Below are 21,940 nucleotides of genomic sequence, written 5' to 3' on the forward strand. Positions count from 1 at the left end.
AACAAGCAGGGCGTCTTGTGATGGGACAACGTGGCTGAAGAGGGGACAGCTACAGACAGGGCAGTCAGGGAGGCCTCTGAGGAGGAGCCCTCGAGCAGGGAGCTGAAGGAGCAGGTACCAACGCTTCTAGGCGCACACAAGCTCCTCCGCCGTCACACCAGCCCCCAGGGTTATCACCATCTCACAGCCGGGAGAGGGAGGCGACTTCCCCGAGCTCACACGCGTTGCAACTAACTAGTGGAGCAGGGGTCCGACCCAGGTCTCTGGGGTCCAAAGCCTGGGTGGGCTTTTAACAGATCTGCCTCCTGGCTTCCTGTGGGTCTACCGTCCCCCGGAAAAATGAAAACCATTCCAGGACCCTGGAGACATTTCCTGCAGACAGAGGCTGCTTTCATAGCCTGGAGAAGGGTCAGGGGTCTGGCGGGCTCTCTGAGTGAAGCCTCCCGGGTGCAGCGCCAGCTCCGTTCTCTGTGCCTGCAGGGCCCCGGTCAGCCACATGGCTTCTCCAAGGCCGCAGATGCCCCCGGGAGGTGGGGCGTAGTGGAGCCCACAATGCCCAGCTCAGACTAAGGGCTCCACAAACAGCAGTTTCATCTGCCCCTCCATCCCCGTTCACTGGCTGGCAGAGGCGGACGTACCTCAGAAAACAGAGGTGACCTTCCGGAACAGAGATGATCATTGACAGCATCCCGCGGAGCCCTAGGACCCCCTCCCCACCCTCCCGGGGGAGGGCAGTCCAGGGCTGCGCTATGACTTCCCCGGGCCCCGGGCACTTTGCTTTCATGAGCCCCTTCCTCTCTCTCTTTCCACATATACAGATATAGATATAGATAGATATAGATAGATATCTATTGTGTGTGTGTGTGTGTGTGTATATATATGTGTGTATACAAATACATACATACACATACACACAAAATTACATTTCACGACTGTTGGTATAAAAGCAAAGAGATTAATATTATTAATATATAAGTGTATTATATTAGCTTACTACAGCTGCCATAACAAAGTACCACAGACTGGGTGGCTTAAACAACAGAAATTAATTTTCCCACAGTTCTGGAGGCTGGAAGTCCAAGATCAAGGGGTTGTCAGCAGGGCTGGTTTCATTGAGGCCTCTCTCCTTGGCCTGGAGATGGCTGCCTTCTCCCTGCATCTTTCCTCTTTGCATGTCTGTGTCCTAATCTCTTCTCCTAAGGACCAGTCATATGAAATTAGGACCCACCTCAATGAACTTATTTAACCATTATTACCTCTTTGAAGACCCTGTATCTATATAAAGTCACATTCTGGGGTGCTAGGGGTTAGGAATTCAATATATAAATTTTTTGGCGGGGGAAATACAATTCAGTCCATAACATATACTTAAAGCAAGGTACTTAACCTAAACGTTCATTTTTTTCTTCTACTTTTAACAGAAATCAAAAGACTTTCATGGGCCGCTAAGACTACCGCGGGGCCCAGGCACTGCCCCTCTTGCCTGGGGGAGGAGTCGGCCCTGGGCAAGTCGCCGCAGACCCAAGCTCTCCAGGAGCCATCGGGGTATTAACGCTCTGGGCACGGTCCAGGGAGAGCGGCTGGAGCCAGCAGGTGGTACTGCTGTTTCTGCTGCTGTCAGCAAATCCAGTGCAGGAGTGCTGGCGGTGTATCCCCGACGGAGGCCCCAGCACAGCGGCACTGAAAGCTGTCACACGTCTTTCTCCAACTCTTCCTCCCAATTCCTCATAAGCCACTCCAGTCAGACGGTGACCCCCAACGCTCCCATTGGAGCTCTACTCGTCTTGGTGGTGGGTGACCTCCACGCAGGCCAAGTCAGTGCCATGCCTCGGCCATGCCTCACTCGACCTTTCAAGAGCATTTAACTCGGTTGGTCCGTCCCTCCTCCTGCGGCTTCCAGAGCGCCACATCCCCGGCCACTCCTCCCCAGCCGCCTTTGCCGGACACAAGCTTTGTCCCTGGCGCCTTGACCCTGGAACGTCCCAGGGCTGATTCCCTGGCCATTTTCACTGCCAACCCTCATTCCTTTAGTGATCTAAACCGGAACTGTGGCCCTCAACATCTTACAGATTTTTTTTTTTTTTTTTTTTTGCTTTACCATACATCCCCTCTGCTAGAACGTCAGTCCCTTGGGGTGGAGATTTCTGTTTTGTTCACAGATGTATTTCCTGGCCTAGGGCAGTGGCCACCACATTTTAGGTGCTCCTGAAATATCTGTTGAATGAACCAGTGGATGAATGAGCCCACATCCTGATCTCACAGATTTTTTTTTTTTTTTTTTTTTTTGCTTTACCATACATCCCCTCTGCTAGAACGTCAGTCCCTTGGGGTGGAGATTTCTGTTTTGTTCACAGATGTATTTCCTGGCCTAGGGCAGTGGCCACCACATTTTAGGTGCTCCTGAAATATCTGTTGAATGAACCAGCGGATGAATGAGCCCACATCCTGACCACCATGTCACTTAGGACCTAAAAGACCTCAGAGTGTATTTGTCTTCTCACGTGCCTGGGGCCGGCCAGGTGAGGGGGGCTCACAGAGGTTTAGATCCAGACAAGGCTTGTGTTGAATCTGCCTTCTGACACTCACCCTCTGCGTGATCTTAGGCAAGCGTCTCTACAAGCCTCTCTCTGGAGCTCACTTTCCTCATCCTGGGGGGGTAAGAATATCGACCTCCAAATACGTGACAGAATTCTACCAGACGCTGCACAAAGCTCAGAGCACGGGCCCTGCGTGGAGTGCGGACAGCATTCCTCCAACCCCTGGAACGACAGGGATGAGATTCTCCGTCGCAGCGACAGCCTCGGCCTCATCAACGACGTCACACCTGGCAGCTGATGACAAAGCGCCTCGGGTACATCCTCTCACCCAATCCCAGCAGCGGAAATTCTGGTGAAAGGGAGGCCAGGGCGAGCTCCAACCCCACTGTTCAAGACTACCTGAGATTTGTTCGGTGCCACGTTGGTTAAAGTACGAATAGCCGGACTTGAACTTGAGGCTGACACGTGCCGAGCCCTGCGGTCTCTGATCTCGCTGGCCCAGCTTGAAGTGTCCATCTCGCCTCGCCCTTTTCCTCCTGCCAATCCAGCCCATCACCCAGCGCTGGGGACGCTGCCTGCTCGGTACCTCCATAGTCTGCCCACCTCCCCGGGGCAGGCAGCTCCGCCCTCGCCTCCCTGGCCTCCTTCCTATCGTGTCTCCACACTGCAGTCTGGCTGAACTTCCCAGGACGTGAATCTGACCGTACCCGCCGCTGCCTAGAATCCTTCATGGCTTCCCATGGCTCTTGGGTTAAGACCAACGCTTTCTGGGAGGCCTGCAAGGGCTTGAGGTCTGAGGCCAGATGACATCGCCCGCCTTGTCCTGTGCTGCGCTCCCTGCTCTCCGTCAGATTTACCTGCACACCTCTCCCCCCGAGGGCCCCCGGCTCCCAGAGGAATGAGGTCTGCCTGCTGCCCACCGCCAAACCCCAGTCTGCCATCTCAGGCTCAGCGGCCACACACGAGCTTATGTGTTAGCCTGTCATCTCCCCCGTCCCCGACTCCCTCCAGCAAGGACACGGATCCCACCAGTGCGTTTGCCGCCATATAGGATGGTAGCCAGCACACGGTAGCCGCGCAGGCCACTCGAGGAATACGTGGACGAATGAACACACGAATGAACGAAAGCGCGCGCCCGGGCACAGGCACAGACGCTTCTGCACTCAGGCTCCCCCACCCTGCTGTGCAGGCCTTGCCGGGGCTTTGACAAAGACAGATTCCAACCCCAGGCTGGACTCGGCACCCCGCCCCCGACCCGCTCCCTCACCTTCAGCCTCAGCGCCTTTCTTCTCAAAGGCGGCACAGAGGCGCTCCAGCACCACGCCGTCCCCGGAGCCCTCCACCCGGACCTCCTCATCCAGGACCCAGAAGAGGCCCCTGGCGTCCTCGGCACCTCCTCCGGCTGGCAAGCGGACCTGGCGGGAGATCAGGATACACTGAGGAGTCCTGATCCCCTGACGGAGGCCAGGCCCGGGTTTCCCTTCCCACCCGTGGGAGTCGGGGGACCTGCCTCCCAGGCATCACAGGCCTAGATCCACGCTCCCTACACCCCACACTCCCACTCACTGCAAGACTCTCAGGGTCGAAGCCACAAAACTAACAGCCTCTTGGTTACCAGGGGTCCAGATCCTGCCTCTGTCTTCATTGCCGGGGTGACCTTGGGCAACTTAACTGCACCTCTCTGAGCCTCATTTTTCCCCTTTTGGAAGATGGAGATTGGTAATACTTTCCTCCGAGGGCTGTCGTGAGGGTTTAATAAGGGCAAGCACTCTGTAAACTACACAGCTCTGGATCCACACAGGCAGCTGGTCTATTCGTGCACAGCCAAACATGAAAGGATTAATCCCATCCGCATCACTTCCCCTTAGAAGTCTTTGTATTTTTTTAAACTAAAATCTTGAGGGGAAAAAAAAAAAAAGTTCCCAAAGCATGTCTTAGAGAAGGTGCAGTTGGTTCAGGGCCACAGACGCGGAATTCTAAATCTAGCCGCCAGCGTCAGAGACCATCCAGGCGACCCTGAAGCTTTGCACACGGGAAACTGAAAGAGGCCTGGGGAGTCTGCGGGACTTATTGGAGGGCCCACAGTGGGCTGACACATCTGAAAATGGTGCCAAGTGGCTAAAGTGGGAACGTGATGCAAATGATGGCCAACCGCCCCAGTGTGCCTGGGGCCAGGGGCTTCCCAGGACGTAAGGATTTCAGTGCTGAGGCCAGCAAAGTCCCTGGCAAACCAGCACAGTTGGTCACCCTAATTCAGGAATATTAGCCCACACCCCACTGAGAGGGGTCCAGAGAGGGGAAGGGACACATCCAGGGTCACATGGAGAGGCCCAGGGGCAGAAGCGGACCTGGATCCCAGATATCCTGAATCTTCACCTTGGCCTTATTTGCTGGGGTTGAAACCTACAGTCAGCCCATCCCCAAAAGGTAGCTGTTCCAGCCACTGCCCAGGGGTCCCGGGGATGCCATGGTCCTTCCCTCCTTGCACTGCCCGGCTGGTCCCTTCAGGCCTGCCCCTCCCAGGTGAGGAAGCAGGACAGGGACGGGGAACCAGCCCGAGAGGTGCCAGCAAGAAGTAGCAGCAGGTGTGAAGGGCCGGCTGGGCTCACAGACTGAGAGAGCTTTGCAGGGGCAGGTACAGCCCACTGTGAGCCCAGAGAAGCCAAGGGACCAGGACAAGGTGTCCAAGTGCAGGAGAAACGCAACCTGCGGGACACCTACTGCGTGTCACACACCCTGCAGGGGCTTTACGTGCCAGATACCACGGGCGTTCACGACACCCCAGGGGATACCATCTATCGTTCCCACTTGGGTGATGAGGAAGCTGAGGCTTGGAGAGGTTAAGTGACGTGCCCAAGGTCACCAAGATCGGACCGGAGCCCAGCAAGTTCCACGGCCCAAGCACTTTCACACCAAGATGTGCAACGGCCGAGGGCAGCTCTGGGAGACGGATGAGCATGGGTGCAGATCTGGGGTCAGCACAGTGGGTTCTGGGGCTGGGGAAAGGGAGATAATGCCTCAGGTATCCCCCAAACTAAAGCCTGTCTGCCTGCAAGAAGCTCAAGAGCCTGGATCCACCATCGCCCCTGCTCTCCATCCCCCAGGGGCCCCTACTGTCCCAGTCTCCGCGGGGCACAGCACCTTCGTCTGAACACCCGATCTTTCCAGGTGACGGTGGCTGGAGACCACTGGGCACCGGCCCTGGACTCCCCTCAGCTCAGAACACAGTCCAGGTGTGGGTGCGTTCTAAGACTCAGACTCAGATTCTCAACCTGATGGGATTTAAAAATTCTTTGCCCGGGCCACACCCCCCAGACCAATCAACGCAGAATCGGGGAGTGGGTCCCAGGCGTCAGTGTTTTTAACAATCCCTGGGTCACGCTAGGTGCAGGCAGCTTTGAGATCTAGTAGCTCAAAGGCTCAAATCTGCCAGGATTTCTAAAAAGGCCGTGCGGCATCTGAGAGGCCGTGTTACCTGCGAAGGACTCTGATCCACAGCAGCCACCGTGGTCCCCAGGGACGGCTCCGGGAGGTCAAACTGCACAGGAACGTCTTCCTAGAAAGTCACAGAAGTTCAGCATTAGCTCCTTCCATGAGCTGAAGGGGAAGAAACTCCTGAAGGAGCAAAGACAAGTGAGGACTTTCATCGTCACACCTTGGCCATTTTTTCTTGTTATTTTTTAATTGTGGTAAGAGTAGACGCGGCATAAAATTTCACACTTAAATCATTTTTAAGTGCACGGTTCATTGGTGTAAAGTACATTCACACTGTTGTGTAACTGTCACCACCATCCATCTCCAAAACGTTCCTCACCTTGCAAAACGGAAACTCTGCACCCATTAAACACCAGCTCCCCATTTCCCTCTCCCTATTTCTGTGTCTATGAATCTGACTACTATAAATATCTCACATGAACAGAATCGTACAGGATTTGTCCTTTTGTGACTGTGTTATTGCACACTTAGCATAACGTCCTTAAGGTTCGTCCAGTGGTAGCATGTGTCAAAATTTCCTTCCTTTTCATGGTTGAATAATAGCCCCTTGTGTGAATAGATCACACTTCTTTACCCATTCATCCACTGATGGACACTTGGGTTGCTTCTACCTTTTGGCCATTACAAACGATACTGCTGTGAACATGGGCATACAAGTATCTCTTCAAGACCTTGCTTGAAATTCTTTTGGGTAGATACCCAGAAGTGGAATTGCTGGATCAAATGATAGTTCTATTTTTAATTTTTTGAGAAAACACCAGACTGTATTCCACAGCTGCTGCACCATTTTTATTGTGCACAAGGGTTCCAGCTTCTCTACATCCTCCCCAACACTTCTTACATTTTTTAGTCTAGTGGGTGTGAAATGGTATCTCAATGTGGTTTTGATTTGCATTTCCCTGAACTAGTGATGCTGAACATCTTTTCGTGTGCTTATGGACCATCTGTGTATCTTCTTTGGAGAAATATCTATTCAACTCCTTCGGGTTCTTTATTTGTTTTTTTATCATCACCCCTTAGCCTTTGTGTGAGAAGAAAGGATATAGACCAGCATCCCAATAACATCCTAATATTGTTCATCCTCAGGGTGGTCAGCAATCATGGTGAGAGCTTTATCAGGAACTGATAATTCAGGGCAAACTTTTCTAATATTTACTGAGTACCTAGTAAGTGCTGGGCTGAGTGCTGGGTGCTGGATGGAGCAAAAAAACTATGGATAATAACAGTTGGCATATAAAAGTAACCAGAAATATCCAGATAATGCTATGCTCAAAGATGTTCATCACAGTGTTGTTTATAACAGCATAAACGTGGAAATAACCCAGATGGCCAAAAGAGAGTTCAGATAGAATCAGACATAACCACAAACATGCGTCCTTACTAAGAGCTGTGAATGGAGTGAGGAAATGTGAATAACATAATGCTATGCGGAAAAAGACTACAAACTCGTGCGTACAGATGGATGGGAAATCTGTAGAGAAGACCATATATGGAAAAATGGCTGGTATAAGATACAGACAGTGGTAACAGTCGTTGCCTCTGGGTGGTGGGGCTAAAAGAGATTGTGTTTTCTGCTTCTTGACACTTATACGCACTTTCCAGTTTTTAAATAAAAAACATGTTTTACTTTGATCATCAGAAATAAGTGAAATATTATGGGAAAAGAATATATGATGGCTGCTACCATATGTAGAATGCCTAACACAGATTACGCATTCTCTATCCCACTTCATCAAATGCTCCAAATAGCGCCTTTAGGCAGTACGGTAAAAATGACTGCGAAAATAACCGCCACCTCTCCCCTTCCCCGTATCCACACTCTCTGTACAGATATGGAAGTTTCTCCCATCAAGACGTGGACGCCATTTCCCCGCCCCGTGAGTCAGGGTTCAGCCTTGGACTTGCTGGGACCAACTGAATACAGCAGAGGTGACGTTGCCAGTTCCAAGTCTCGGTCCCAAGAGGCCCTGAGCCCTCCTGCTCGCTCTCTTGGACCCCTGTCCAGCGCCATGAGAACAGCCTGAGCTAACCTGCTGGAGGACAGGGCACTCTTGGAGCGCAGGTGAGTCATCCTAGCCAAAGGGCTGCCTGCATCAGCTCATGGCCAGCTGACCTCCAGACACAGGGGAGAGCCAGCCAAGAGCCACCTACCCAACCGGCCTCTGACCACAGGCACATGCTCTCCCAGCCAAGACCAGAAGAGCTACCTAGGCAACCCAGAGACCTGCAAGCAATAACAAAAAGTTATTTTTTAAGCTACTATGTGTTGGGATAGTTTATTATGCAGAATTATTGCGGGAAATGGTAACTGATACAGGAGTATTGCTCTTTCTATTTTACACGTGATGAAACTGAGGTTCAGAGAGGGTGAGTGACTTTCCTAAGGCCACACAGCCAGTAAGTGACAGACTTAGGGTGAGACCCCAGGTCTCAGCAATGCCATGTGTTTAAGATTTATTCATATTGATGTTTTCATGTTTATTGCTGTGTGGACTCCAACCAAAGAAATGACCATAATTTCAATACCCATTATCCTACTAATAAACAATATGATCATTTCTCATATTTGCCATTAGCACTTGCTGGAGCCAAAGGGGTCCCCCCCTTCAGGGAGGAAGGAGGGAGCAGATGCTAGGGGGCATCTGGGGTGCTGGCGATGTCCTCTCCTTTGATCCTGGGTGGTAGCTGCAATGAGTGTGCATGGTTGGACAAATTCACTAAGCTGTACACTTCTGATTCAGGCACTTGTTATAGTTCAAAAACTTTTTTTAAGTATACGTAAAGGAGGGCAGGCAGGGACGTGCCCGTACGGGTTTCCTGGTTCACATATACAGAGTTTCTCCGGGGGGCCTCCTAGAAAGGGAACTGCATCTTCACCTTTCCTAGATGCTCCCACATTATGATCCAAAAGGTGTGCAAACCCACTATTTTCACCCACAAGCGGGAACGAAGGGCCTTCCACGGGGAAGATGCAAACTAACTGTTGGAGGAGGATTCAGCTTGGGTATGTGGGCGAGGAGGAAGAGGTCAGCGCAAGCAAGGGACAGCGGTGGGAGCGAGGCCTGGGGAACCCCAAGTTCTGGACTGTAAGGCGCAGGGGCCGTGGCTGGAGACTGGGCTGCAGAGGGAGACGGGGGAACAGCAGAGGCCCAGGAGCCAGGCCTGGAGTTTGGGTTTTAATCATCGACGGACCAGACAGGATGAAGCTAAAACCTACCAGAGGACCAGACGACCACCCCCTCCCCTGCCCCGCCCAGCCTCATGCCCTCACTGAGCCCCTGCGAAGACCCCGCCCCAGCCCAGCCATACCTCCCGGAATCGCTCCAGCGTTGAGACAAAGGTCCGCTGGTAGAAAAGCAGCTGCAAGCGCTCGTGAGCGTAATTGTGGCACAGCTCCTCAAAGGTGGCGGCCCGGTCTTTGCCCTGGTGCCGGGGGTTCTGAAAGCCTGGAGAGTCCACCACCATGATGGAGGCCACGGAGAGGTGGTGGGAGGAGAAGGATCTGGGGGGAAAGGAGAGGGGCCCCGAGAGGACATGGACTCTTAAAACCCCTCTGGTCCAAGCCTCCCGCACCCCTGCATCACAGAGATGGAGAAACCGGAGCAGCACGCTTGGCGGGTCTGCAGATCCAGCAGATCTCACCACTTGCAGGCTGTGTGACCTTGGGAAAGTTACTTAACCTCTCTGAGCATGGGTTTCCCCCACTGTTAAACGGTGGTAGGGATGAGTAGGATGACCCCAGGGGCTGCAGTAAGAAGAGAAGGAGTTGAAGTATGGAAAGTGCCTCCCATGGACACCGCAGGCCTTCAGGAAACGTGCTCTCTCTGCCAGGCCCAGAGTGGAGAAATGACTTGCTTAAGGTCGCACCACAAATTGGCTATAAAGTAAGGACTAGAGTCTTCTTTTCTTGCTTAGTGACACACTGCTATAGAAAAACAATTTTGTTCAGTGCCTGCCTCAGTTTACAAAGATCTCTCAAGCCATCACCTCCTTGGAGCCTCTTGACAAATCTATCAGGGGATGGAGAAGGGATTATTCACATCAAAAAGCAGGAGTTAAGAGACTCTGGAGAAAGTCACATGTGGGCTCCAACCCTCGCTCAGCCACGGAGGGGCTGTTTGTCTTGGGAGAGTTGCCTGACCTCTCTGAAACTCAGCTGTGAAAGGGCTAAGGATGGAGATGGACTTAGAAGGCTGTTGGGAGGGCTGGATGTGATAAGACATCCACGGCTCTGAACGTGGTAAAGCGGTCAGTAAGTGTTTTCTGCCATTATTATCATTAGCATGACCAGCTATACACTTTGGAGGGCCCTTAGTCTGAACTTGAGCTCTTTGCTGTTATTTGCTGAGGTTTTCCATCTGTAAAATGGGGCCAATAAGATCAGCCACCACATGGACAGGCATGAAGATTAAATCAGTTAATGTTCAGAAAGCCAGACGCCTGCTAGGTGCTCATAAACGTAAGGACAGTGGGTACAGTTATCACCAATACACCCATTTTATGGAGGCAGGCTCCCGGAACCAACCAGGAAGCAGCCACCCTCTGCAGGCTGAAGCAGCCGCCCTCCACTGGCAGTTCACCAATAAATACTTCCTCCCCTACGCACGCGTGATCCCCCTGGTTTCTAGATTATGTGACTGTGGTCTCGGAGGGTAATTACTCCAGCAGCAAGAGAGGGAGCCGATTCTGTGTCTGTGGCGAAGCCCACGTGCACTGTTGCTACACATCAGCCTCATCCCCTTAACAGGATGTCAGAAGCCTGATTACGCCTCCTGCTTTCACAGACGAGGGAGGGAAGCCCTTGCCCCGGCTCTGGTTTGGCCGCACTGGAACTGATTATAAAGATTTCCCAGGGCTCAGAGCAGCAGTCGCCACGGTAGAAGACAGAGGCTCCCGGCAGTACTACCTGCAGATACCTGCAGTACTTTATGATCACGATTAGGAAGAGGTGTTGACGGACACTATTCCTTTTTTACTTTATTGTTTAATTTTGTATTGATGTCTTTTAATCCTTACAGTGACCCTGAAGGAAAGAGCCATTTTTACAGATGCAGAAGGGGAGGTCAGAGAGGTGAACTGATTCACCGAAGTCACACAGCCCACGGGTGGCCAAGGTGGAATTTAAACCCAGCACCGTAAGACACGACTCAACAAAACCCCACTCTGCTAAACTCCCTGGACTCCCCGGGTTTGGGCTCGTTCATACACTGCAAACAGGCCGCCTCCGTAACCGGGAGAAGGTTGCCGTTACCTGTTGATGAGCGACACCGCGGCGGCAAAGACCTCTTGGTACAGGCCCGAGGCCATGCCCTCCACACACTCCACTCCTGTCATCTTGAGCCCTACAGTGGGGAAGAGGGGCGGGTTGGCATCCGTGGTCAGGACCTTGCCTGGGGCCGAGGACGTCGCTCCAATGCCATCACTACTGGCCTTGGCGCATCTTCCCCCACCGTGCACACACACGTTCCCCCTACTGCTGAAATTACTTACGTTCTGAGGACCAAGTTCAAGTGTCTTACCAAGTCTTCCAGGGTCCCGTGTAACCTGGCCCTACCTCCCTAACCTCCATTGTGATCTCCTGCTCAACCCTCAGGGCTCAACCCAACGTCACCTCCTCGGGGAAGCCTGCCTTGACCACCACCACCACCCCATTAAGCCAATTCCCAGGTCTACCTTGCTTTTTTGAAAATTTTATTTATTTTTCACACTGAAGTAATGATTGACATACCAAAAAACTTGTACATTTTTAATGTACACATCCTGATGAGTTTGAGATATACACCCATGACACCATCACCATAAACACACCACAAACATAACCATCACCTCTAAAAGTTTCTTCCCTCCCTCTTTGTGTGTGTGTGTGTGTGTGTGTGTGTGTGTGTGTGTGTGTGCGTGTGCGTGTATGCAAGCGCGCGTGAGATAGGAACTTTTAACATAAGATTAAGCAATTTTTAAGTATAGAATATGGTATTGTTAATTACAGTGACTTCGTTGTACAGTAGAGATATTCATCTACTGATCATTTTATTCATCTACCCTCTAGGATTTATTCATCTGGCATAAATAAAACTATGTGCCCCCTTTGATCAAAATGTCCCATTTCCCCCTCCCTCCACCGCCCTGGTAACCACCATTCTACTCTCTGCCTCTATGAGTTTGACTTTTTGATATTTCTGACGTGAGTAGTATATTATTCAGTAGTAAAAAAAAAAAAAAAAAAGAAGGAAATCCTGCCATTTGCCACAACACGGATGAACTACTTGGAGGACGTCATGCTAAGTAAACCGGACACAGGAGGACAGACCTACCCTGATTTTACAGCACTGACCACGGCACATCTGCACTCTGTGGTTATTTCGTTAACCTGCGTCTCCCCCGCCCCGCCACCCAGGCAGGGAGCGCCCTGAGGATGAGGGCTACCTCTGGGTTTGCTGGCTCCAAATCCCCAATTCCTGACACGTAGTAGTTACTCAGTAAATATCTGTTGTTCCCTCTTTCTAGAGGGAAAATTGGCAATTTTATTGTAGAAGCCATAACATGTTCATATACTTGGACTTAATAACTTCACTCTTAGGATTTTATTCTAATGAAATAATTCAGAGAGACAAAGATTTCTAAGTATGTATGTTCTCCTAATTGTTGCTTAAATTGGCAAAAAAATATCACTTTTTTGAGACAACCTGAACATCCAACAATAGGAAATGGGTTAGATAATTTGTAGTCCATCCATACAAAGGAATACTTAAAGTCAGCTCTAGAAGAATATTGAATGAGATGGAAAAGTGCCTGCCTATAGTGTTAGGAGGAATAAAAAAAAAGCTTAGAAAATTATTATAATGGCAGCCCCAGTTTTGTATAAACACACACACTGGTCCCATTAGAACAGCCAACCTTGATTAGGGGTCACTGAGCAAAGCAGGATAAGGAGTGGAGGGCTCAGATCACAAATACTGACCCTTAGGTTTTGGTTTCATCCACAGAATTGGAAACACAATTTCCAAATCTGCACACACTAGTGTCCAGAGAAACAGTTCTGCTTGTACATTCCAGGCAGCCCACTGCAACCCCAAAGCATTTCCCGTTCCTGCTTTAACTCTGCCCCCAACCTGGGTTGTTGCTAGGCAACCCACAGCCTTCCTGCATCTCTCATAAGCTAGCCGGTCCCCTGCCTAACGTCTACCCTTGAGACCTCAGCCTGAGAGGGTGACTCAGCTTCACCAAGCAGCGTGTGCACGCATCTGTGCTTGTGTGTGTGCATATGTGCATTGTGTGCATGTGATGTGTGTGTGCCTGTATGTGTGTGCCTGTGTCCGAGAGGAGGTGTAACCATTAAGCAGACCCCAGCTTACACCAGAGCACAGACCTGGAAAGCAGTGGAGTCTCGTTGACATCAGCCATCAAGCTGAAGTCCCTGGCAGGTGGAGCAGCCACGGGGATCCGAGGGGCCTCTAAGAGAAGGACCCCCAAACCACAGTTCCAAACAGTGCTGCCCACTGAGCCCAGACTCTGTGGTCTCTGGGACAGCTTCTCTTAGAGAGTTTTCAGTGAACCCTGGGGCTCCAAGGGGTCCGTCTGCCCTCACCTTCTGCAGCCAAAGCACCTGGCTGCAGAGGCTGCGGACCTGGGACTCAGCAGACCTCACTCTAGCAGGTGCAGTACAAAGCTCCCGTTTTTCCCCCGGGTCTTTTCAAGCACCCCATTCCTCCTGCTGCTCAGGCCAAAGTCCTAGAAGGTGTCCTGGCCCCCTGCTTCCACCTAGGGCCCATACCATCAGCTCTAACTGTAACCTAGACCTTGAACTGGTCCACCTCATCTCACCTCCACCACCGCACCAAGGTGACCTGTACCCATTCCCACTCACTCCCTGATCTTCCTCCAGGCTGAACTTCATGAAGAATACAGCAAATCATGCCATTCCCCTGCCTGTGTGCCTCCGTGGCTTCCCTTGGTCTGAGCAGAAAACCCCTAGTTTACAGACTACTGTGTGAGCTGACTCCACCGAGCTCTCCAACCTTATCTACTGGCCTCCCAGCTGGGCCAACCACCCTGGCCTTATTTCTGTTCCTCTAACTGGAAGGTGAGTCTTCTGCCTACAGCGTAGGGGCTCAGCAAATACAACATCCACTGGAAACGCGTTGGTCCCTTGGCACCATCCACAGCGTCCCCTCTTTGCAGCACAGGGCCCCCTCCTGGGTTTCAGCAGCCTTTGACCCCTGGGCAGAGCTAACCATCTGACCATAAGCACGGTGCCAGAAGGAGCCAAGTCCACTTCCAAGGGAGTGGCTTTCCTTGCACCTAGAAGGTCTGCACACCGCAGACCCTCAGTAAATCCTCGATGGATGGTGAAAGGGTGTCGGTGTGTCCCCAGGCGCCGGCCCCGCAGGGACGCGGCCCACCCAGAGAGGCAGCAGTACGGTACCTGAGCTGGCCTCCTCGTCCTCCGGGCCCCGGCGGCTCGGCCCAGAGGTCACGCGCTCGATGATCTGCCGCAGGTGGTGCTTGAAGGTGGCCGTGTTCAGCTCGTCGTACTCGCAGCCCAGGGCCTCTGCCGCGTGGCTGGCCGGCTCGAAGTGCATGAACTGCTTCCGGCCCACTGTGCAGGGGACAGAGCAGCAGGAGGGTGGTGAGGTCCTGGGCGGGTGCTGGGCGGGCGTCCAAGAACACCTCGGAGAATCTCGCCACCTCCCGCCCTCAGCAAGAGCCTGAACAACTGCCCAGGCCCAGGCCCCCAGCTGACGGCCCTGGGCAGGAGACGCTTTCCCAAGAGACATGTCTGTCCCATTTCCCTGCCATCTGCATTGCTCACTTTCCCAAAGCAATTAAAAATACCATGGGGAACACTCTAAACGTGGGACTGGGGAATGGTCAGTAAGAGTATGACTTACCCACCCACATATCCACTTACCTATCCATCCACCACCCCTGCCACCCACTGACCTAGCCACTCAGCTACCCACCCAGCCACATATCCAACCATCTAACCACCCTCTCCTTTATTCAATACATATTTCTGGAGCTCTTACTATGGGACAGGCACTGTGTCAGCCTCTGGGAAATCGGTGATGAGCAAGACAAACTGTCTGCCCTCACAGATCTTACAGTCTTTTGAGAGAGGAAGACAATAAACAAGTAAGCAAAAAAATAAATATTTCAGGTGATGAAATTATAAAGTTATTTTTTCCCTCTAAGGAGAAAATAAAACAGGGTGATGGGGTCAAGAGAAACTGAGGGAGTGGCTATGGATGCATGGTGGTCAGAGGCAGCTCTATATGAGGATGTCATAGGGGGACTGAGGGTATGAAAGGTGAGAAGGAGCTGGCCACACAAAGAACCAGGGAAGCACTTCAGAGGCAGAAAGAGGAGGTGGTGCAAAGTCCCTGAGGCAGGAATGAGCATGATGTGTTAGGGAAGTGCTAAGAAGGTCAGCGTGGCTAGGATGTAAGCGGGGAGGGGAGTAACCGGACGAGGTTGGAGAAGCAATGGGGAACCTCTCTATGGACTATTATAATGCCACTTAATATCAGCAACAAAGACTGTACAAAATGGTCAATGAAATGGACTAGAAAATCACGCCACAGTATGACATCAATTGTATAAACTGATGTCATAAATCACTCTAAACTGCTATAAAAAAAAAAACAACGAAAAGGAAATATATCCAACTACGAACAATCACAGGGTAGGGGAATTTTTTATTTTCCAAACTTTCTGCAGTGGTTCTGCACTAACCTTGTAATCCAAATTTTAAAAAATAATGACTTATTAAAGCAAACACTAGTTCCATCCTTAAGTAATTTTCTCCCAACTCCTATCTTCCCATAAATGTGTTTCCTTCTTTGAAACAAGAATCACAGCTGCCAACAGACATTTCTCAATCCATCAGAAAGAGATCATAAGGGCCCAATTCTTCAAACAGACATCTTAAAGAATCTAGATGCCTGGATCTAGATTGGAAATTTGGAAAAAGACTTTATCTGGGGCCTTGACAATACCCAGGAAGACGGAGCTCCGGCCACTGCTTATCGAGGTCCTCCTACATCCCAGTTATTCAGCACTGATTATCTCAAGAACAGCATTTTATTACCTCCATTTTAGAGACTTAAGAATCTAGATGCCTGGATCTAGATTGGAAATTTGGAAAAAGACTTTATCTGGGGCCTTGATTGACAATACCCAGGAAGACGGAGCTCCGGCCACTGCTTATCGAGGTCCTCCTACATCCCAGTTATTCAGCACTGATTATCTCAAGAACAGCATTTTATTACCTCCATTTTAGAGACTGAATCTCAGATTTATCAGAGAGGTTACATGGCTAGTAAAAAAGTCCTGCCACTTTATTTTTATTATTTTTTTAATTAATTATTAATTATTTTTTGGCTGCATCGGGTCTTTGTTGCTGCGCGCGGGCTTTCTCTAGTTGCGGTGAGCGGGGCCGACTCTTCGTTGCAGTGCTCGGACTTCTCATTGCAGTGGCTTCTCTTGTTGCGGAGCATAGGCTCTAGGTGCATGGGCTTCAGTAGTTGCAGCGTGTGGGTTCAGTAGTTGCGGCACACGGGCCCTAGAGCATGCAGGCTTCAGTAGTTGCGGCACGTGGGCCCTAGAGTGCATGGACTTCAGTAGTTGTGGCTCGCGGGATCTAGAGCACATGCTCAGTAGTTGTGGCACATGGGCTTAGTTGCTCTGCAGCATGTGGGATCTTCCCGGACCAGGGATCGAACCCATGTTCCCTGCATTGGCAGGCGGATTCTTAACCACTGAGCCACCAGCAAAGTCCCCTGCCACTTTAAAAAATGGTGAAGAAGGTAACAACGATGGTGGTGATGACGTGGTGATGATGGTGGAGGTGGTGCTAGAGATGATGGTGATGATGACGGTGGTGATGGTGATGACAGCAGTTACCACTCAGTGACCCCATTTTATTCAACATGTCATCTTTGTTCAGCTCATGGCTTTTGGAGTCAGAAAGCCTGTCTTGGAGTTCCAGGCGTGACACAGAAAAAAACTCAGTACATGCAAGTTGTAATTACTTATTATTATTATTATTACTATTATTGAATCTTCACAAAAGTCCTCGAAAGCAGTATTATTCCCATCTTACAGATGAGAAAACTGATTCGGAAAAGTCACCAGAAATCAGACTAAGTGGAAGAACTAGTTCCCCAAAATCAATCCTTCCACTGTCACTTTTAGGAAATGTGTCAAATCCTTGTGTCCCTCCATAGGACTTTCTTTTAAATGGACTCACTAATCTCTTTCACGTACGTAAATACCTTGTGAAAGGAAATGTTATAGCACTAACTTAAACAAGAACCCATTTGTTGAAGGAGGTCATTGAGAGGATATGACCACCAGGTGACCTGTGAGCTGGCCCTGGGCAATTGCAAGCTCCTCACCCCTTCCCCTGCCCTTGGAAAATACACCCAGTCCCTCCCCCACTCCCACGGTGGGAGCTGTTACAAGGACACAGCCTTGAGAGAGCGGGGTGTTACGGAGACCATCAAGAAGGTCTCCGTGACTGAGACCAGTTCTGGCCTCTATAAACTTTAAGACTCTGGCGGGCGGGGGTGGAGACCTACCCTTCTTGCAGCATCCAAGACAAGCCTTGTATGTCAGTTCCCTTGCATATTACACCTGCCACCCACCAATCTGGAGTGGCTGCCTCTTTCTTCAGTCTCTCCCTGCCGCCCACCACAGTGGCGGCCAGTTTCTGAACCAACACTGTTATCACTTGTCACAGATAGAAAACAGAAATAAATACAATACGCGTACAGAAATACCATTAGTTTCTAATTAGATACAGTTACCTGGGAGTCCCAGGTCTGCTTTCTCTTTGTTGAAAAAGGGAGATTAGCAAGTATTACAGAGAGGAGTTAAAGGCTACTAGCCCTGAATGAGATTTCCTTCTTCCTGTGATGGGGTTGAAAGTGAATTAAACAGGAGATGACTGTCTAGGTGGGCAACGTCCTGCCCCTCTCCTGCCCCATCACCTCCACTGCCACCCTCTGAAACAGTCTCCCCACACTGCCCACAGTGACCTATAGCCTCGCTGAGCTGGGGAGAGCGCATGAAGGGGCTCAGCAACGGTTGCTTCTGAAAAGAGGAGCAGGAAATGGACTGGGCAGGACTCTCTAGGTCCCGCCTGACTTAAGGGGCATATTTCCAGGTGCGCTGAGCGGCAGCCCGCTGGTGAAACCCAGGAGGCACATGGGAGCTCTGCCGGGAAAATGTATTTCTGCTTCCAGCTCCCGAAGGCTGGCCAGGCGCCAAACCCAACCCCACGGGCCCCTCCGTCTTCGTCCAGACCTGGGTGGAGGCCACGCCTTCTCAGTGGAGGCTGAGAACCCTGGGACAGCACCTGCGGTTTGGAGAAAGGAGACTGGACAGGAACACAGGCACCGGAGCAGACGGGGTCTGGGTCCCGTTCCCGTGGTTCCCAGCTGTCAGCCCTTGGACCAGTCTCACAGCCTTTTTGAGCCTCAGTTTCTTCACCTGCAAAACGGAGTCATTAAACCTCAAACACCTCTTCGCTCGGCTGCAAGGACTGGGCAAGACGGTGGCACGTGAGGCTCTCAGCAGAGCACCTGGCCCTGAGAAGGTGCTGGACAAATCTGAATTCCCTCCTCCACCTGCAAAACCAAAGAGGGCACCATTCACCCCAACCCGGATTGCCCCATCCTGGGGCGGCAGGGACTCCTCCAGCAGATCTGTCTGTTGCTTCACCGAGAGCATGTGTGGAAGGGATAGCGAACTGGTGAACTCTGGATGCCGGTCACGCCCAGGGACTCTGAGCCCACCGAGGTCGTTTCTCCTCCAAGGAAAGGCGGACACACGCTGGGCTCAGCACTTCCCACCAACCTACCCAAAGCCGGGGACAGAGCTATCCTCGGAATGCCACCGAGGTTGGAGATGCCAGTACACAGAGGGCTCCGGCCCCCGTGAAGCCATCACCAAACGAGCGAGGACAGCCACCAAGCAGGGAGCGTGTGCCGTGTGGCAGGCACTGTGCTAGCACTTCCCCCGCCTCATCGCTTTCCTCTTCTAAGCCCCTGAGATCACTCAGACATGGAACGGAGTAGGCAAGGTCTCGTTTCCTGTCCAAGGTGATTCCAGGAGTGGGGGGCAGAGGGGGATTCCCACCCTCCCGTGCTGATGTCACACCGTGTGCAGCCGCCCGCTGTTCTGTGCCAGCAGAGGTCTGTGTGGTCACTGGTCTGGCCTGAGAGAGCTGGCACGAGAAAGCGTTCAATAAACATTAATACGGTGAGTGATGAAATGAAACAAGGAGTCAACGACGAAATTAACATTTCTCACTGATGGCCAGCCCTGCCCAAAAGTGGCAGATCTCCAAGATTTGGGAGAGAGAAACACTGTGTTTCCCTCTCCCCCACAAACCAGCCCATCTGAACCTTAGAGCCGCCTTCTCTAACAGGAAAGATCAAATAGAAGATAAAAAAAAAAAGGGAGAGAGGCAGAGAGACACAGAGAGGGAGAGGCAACGAGCCAGAGATGGAAACAGACAGGACCAAAAAAATCTTGGAGGGGAGGGTCTGTGGATTTTTCCCCACCTCGTAGCCCACCCCGTAGGGGGTCACACACTCTATCAGGATGCTTTCTTGCCATACAGCAGGAGGCGAGGAGGCTGTGCCCAGAATGATCCCAACGCCAAGTGCAGAGATCATTTCAGGCATGTGCGCTTGGCTGCAGCCATTCTGCTGGTCGCTGGTGGGAAACAGGACCCCGTGGCAGGCAGGCCCAGGGTTCGGCTCTGCGATGGGCTTTCATGCACACCATCAAGGAATCTCCTCTGCCCCTTCTTCTGCAAACATCACACAAGGACATGTGATGGTGACCCACAGGAAATGCTCCCTGGTGCCCCACCCGTCACCCACCCTCTGTCTCACCCATCCAAGAAAAAGAATCAGAACGCAAACACCCAACAGTATTACAAAGGCGACCTTAACATCACAGCATCAGACAGCAGCACCTACCGTACCCCTTCCCAGGGCCAGGCACTGGGCTTGAGCACTGGACACCGCTGCCTCGTTTAACCCTCCCTGCAGCCCTACGAGGTCAATGCTAATATCGCCCCTTGACTCAGGAGAACACTGAGCCGCAGAGAGGGTGACCTTCCAAGGCCCTGCACCTGGTAGGCGGCAGAGGCAGGAGGTGAACTTAAGCCTTCTCACTCCAGCCCTCAATGTGCTACCCATGGGCCCGTGCAGAGGAGCCTTCTCTCATAAGGGGTACTGTTCTGAAACCAGAGTCTAAGGTGACATATCAAGTACCCTTAACCTTACCCTTGAGGATCTCTTAAATTGCCCCTAACGTACAGTACTGTAGCATATTTCCCTAAGTCCAGCACTGCCAGCTTCCCCTCCAGTGGAACACCAAAGGAAATGGGTGGCTTGCCTTTAGGGCCCATGACGTATGAAAAACTATGTACCTGTAACCACTGGCCTCACATTTGCCTTTGCATGGCTGGATTTACATAAATACAATGCATGTCTGATAGGACCGCCCACCCTTGAAACAGTTCTATATTAAAGAACTACTTGCAGATACCAGCTCTATTATTGTGCTCAGTGACAAATGGCCCGTGCATCTCACCATGGCCTAGAGGATGCACACCAGGACACGTCTACACGGAGCGGGAGGACGCTTGTATGACCTTGGCTGATCTCCCAACTGCCTTGCGAGGTCTGCAGGCTGAATACTGTTAGGCCTGATTTAGAGTAGAGGCCACCAAGACCCAGAAAGGGATACCGCCCTGCCCTGAGTCACACAGCTGGTAAACGGCTGAGCTAGAACTTGAGTCTAGGTCCCCGGACCCCCAGGTCATGGCATGGGGTTAAGGGCGGCTCTGGTACTCCCAATATCCCATGTTAGACCTAGCTTGAGCATACACGTGGGCTGCAGGTCAGGTCAAAAGGAAACAGGGGCAGACTTCAGAAGGCAACATGGTGGGTGGACCACAGCAGAGCTGTTGCTGCTCTACAGTATCCCCCTGGGGCTCACTGTGCTCCCTACAGCTGAGGGCCTTCTCTCATACTGGCATTTGCTGAAGCACGGGGCATGGGTGGGTGTGGCACGGAATTAACATTCCCAGCCTTCAAGCAGTGACGGAGGTAAGGCCCTCTGAGTGCGGTAACTCGGGTGCGTGCTCTACGCTGCCCCCCAGAGGTCCCTAGTGGGAGGAGCCCCAGTTGCCCACAGCGGCAGCTGGTTTTGGTGACACTCTTTTTGGCTGCCTTCCTTCCCTACTTCCCTTCCTCACGCCCCTCCCAGTACTTCCTGGGATCACCTCCAATGTGAAAGTCTATCCCTTGAACCCTTGTCTCAGTAGCTGCACCCATTTAAAGTGCCAAAGCTCAGAGAGGGCCTCAGAAGGTTCTCTGAAAGGGAGCCAAGTTCTTGGCACGCTGCTCTGTTGTGTGTGCGCCTTTGTCTATCATTCAGAAGCCATCTGCACATCTGAGGTGAGGCCTGGCTCCAGCCAATGTGATACCAAGGGCAGGGCTGAGTCAGAAACTCCCCGGGTGGCCAAAGGGATATGGAGCGGGGCACAGAAGCCAGACGGCTGGGGCTCAGAGTTCCCCACTCCTCATAGCGATTGTTCCATGGAACGTTCAGCAGTGTCACTGGGGAAAAATGAATTCTGTATTAAACCAGTTTGGTCATTGCTTTGGTGAAACAAGTTTCTTAACTTTGGGCCATCTCAGAGCCTTTAAAGTATATCATATGAAGCTCCAAGAAGGGGATGTTCAGTTCAGACTTATTTGGCCTTGGAATGCTTTTGTTTTGTTTTGTCTTTGCGGTACGCGGGCCTCTCACTGCTGTGGCCTCTCCCGTTGCGGAGCACAGGCTCCGGAAGCGCAGGCTCAGCGGCCGTGGCTCACGGGCCCAGC

General features: G+C 51.7%; 1 protein-coding gene across 1 annotated transcript in view; it reads right to left on the reverse strand.

Annotated features, from left to right (window-relative positions):
• Positions 1-21,940, reverse strand: part of MYO18B (myosin XVIIIB) — a gene marked incomplete at its 5' end in the record, with an annotated part of 183,949 nt that overhangs the window by 148,309 nt on the left and 13,700 nt on the right. The window contains 5 exons of the mRNA XM_055080677.1: positions 3,805-3,952; positions 6,013-6,093; positions 9,342-9,534; positions 11,284-11,374; positions 14,455-14,628. Of these exons, the coding sequence (XP_054936652.1) occupies positions 3,805-3,952; positions 6,013-6,093; positions 9,342-9,534; positions 11,284-11,374; positions 14,455-14,628 (687 nt within the window). The remainder of the gene's footprint in view (positions 1-3,804; positions 3,953-6,012; positions 6,094-9,341; positions 9,535-11,283; positions 11,375-14,454; positions 14,629-21,940) is intronic.

The sequence above is a fragment of the Physeter macrocephalus genome, chromosome 19 (genome assembly GCF_002837175.3).
Source record: "Physeter macrocephalus isolate SW-GA chromosome 19, ASM283717v5, whole genome shotgun sequence".
Taxonomy (NCBI): Eukaryota; Metazoa; Chordata; class Mammalia; order Artiodactyla; family Physeteridae; genus Physeter; species Physeter macrocephalus.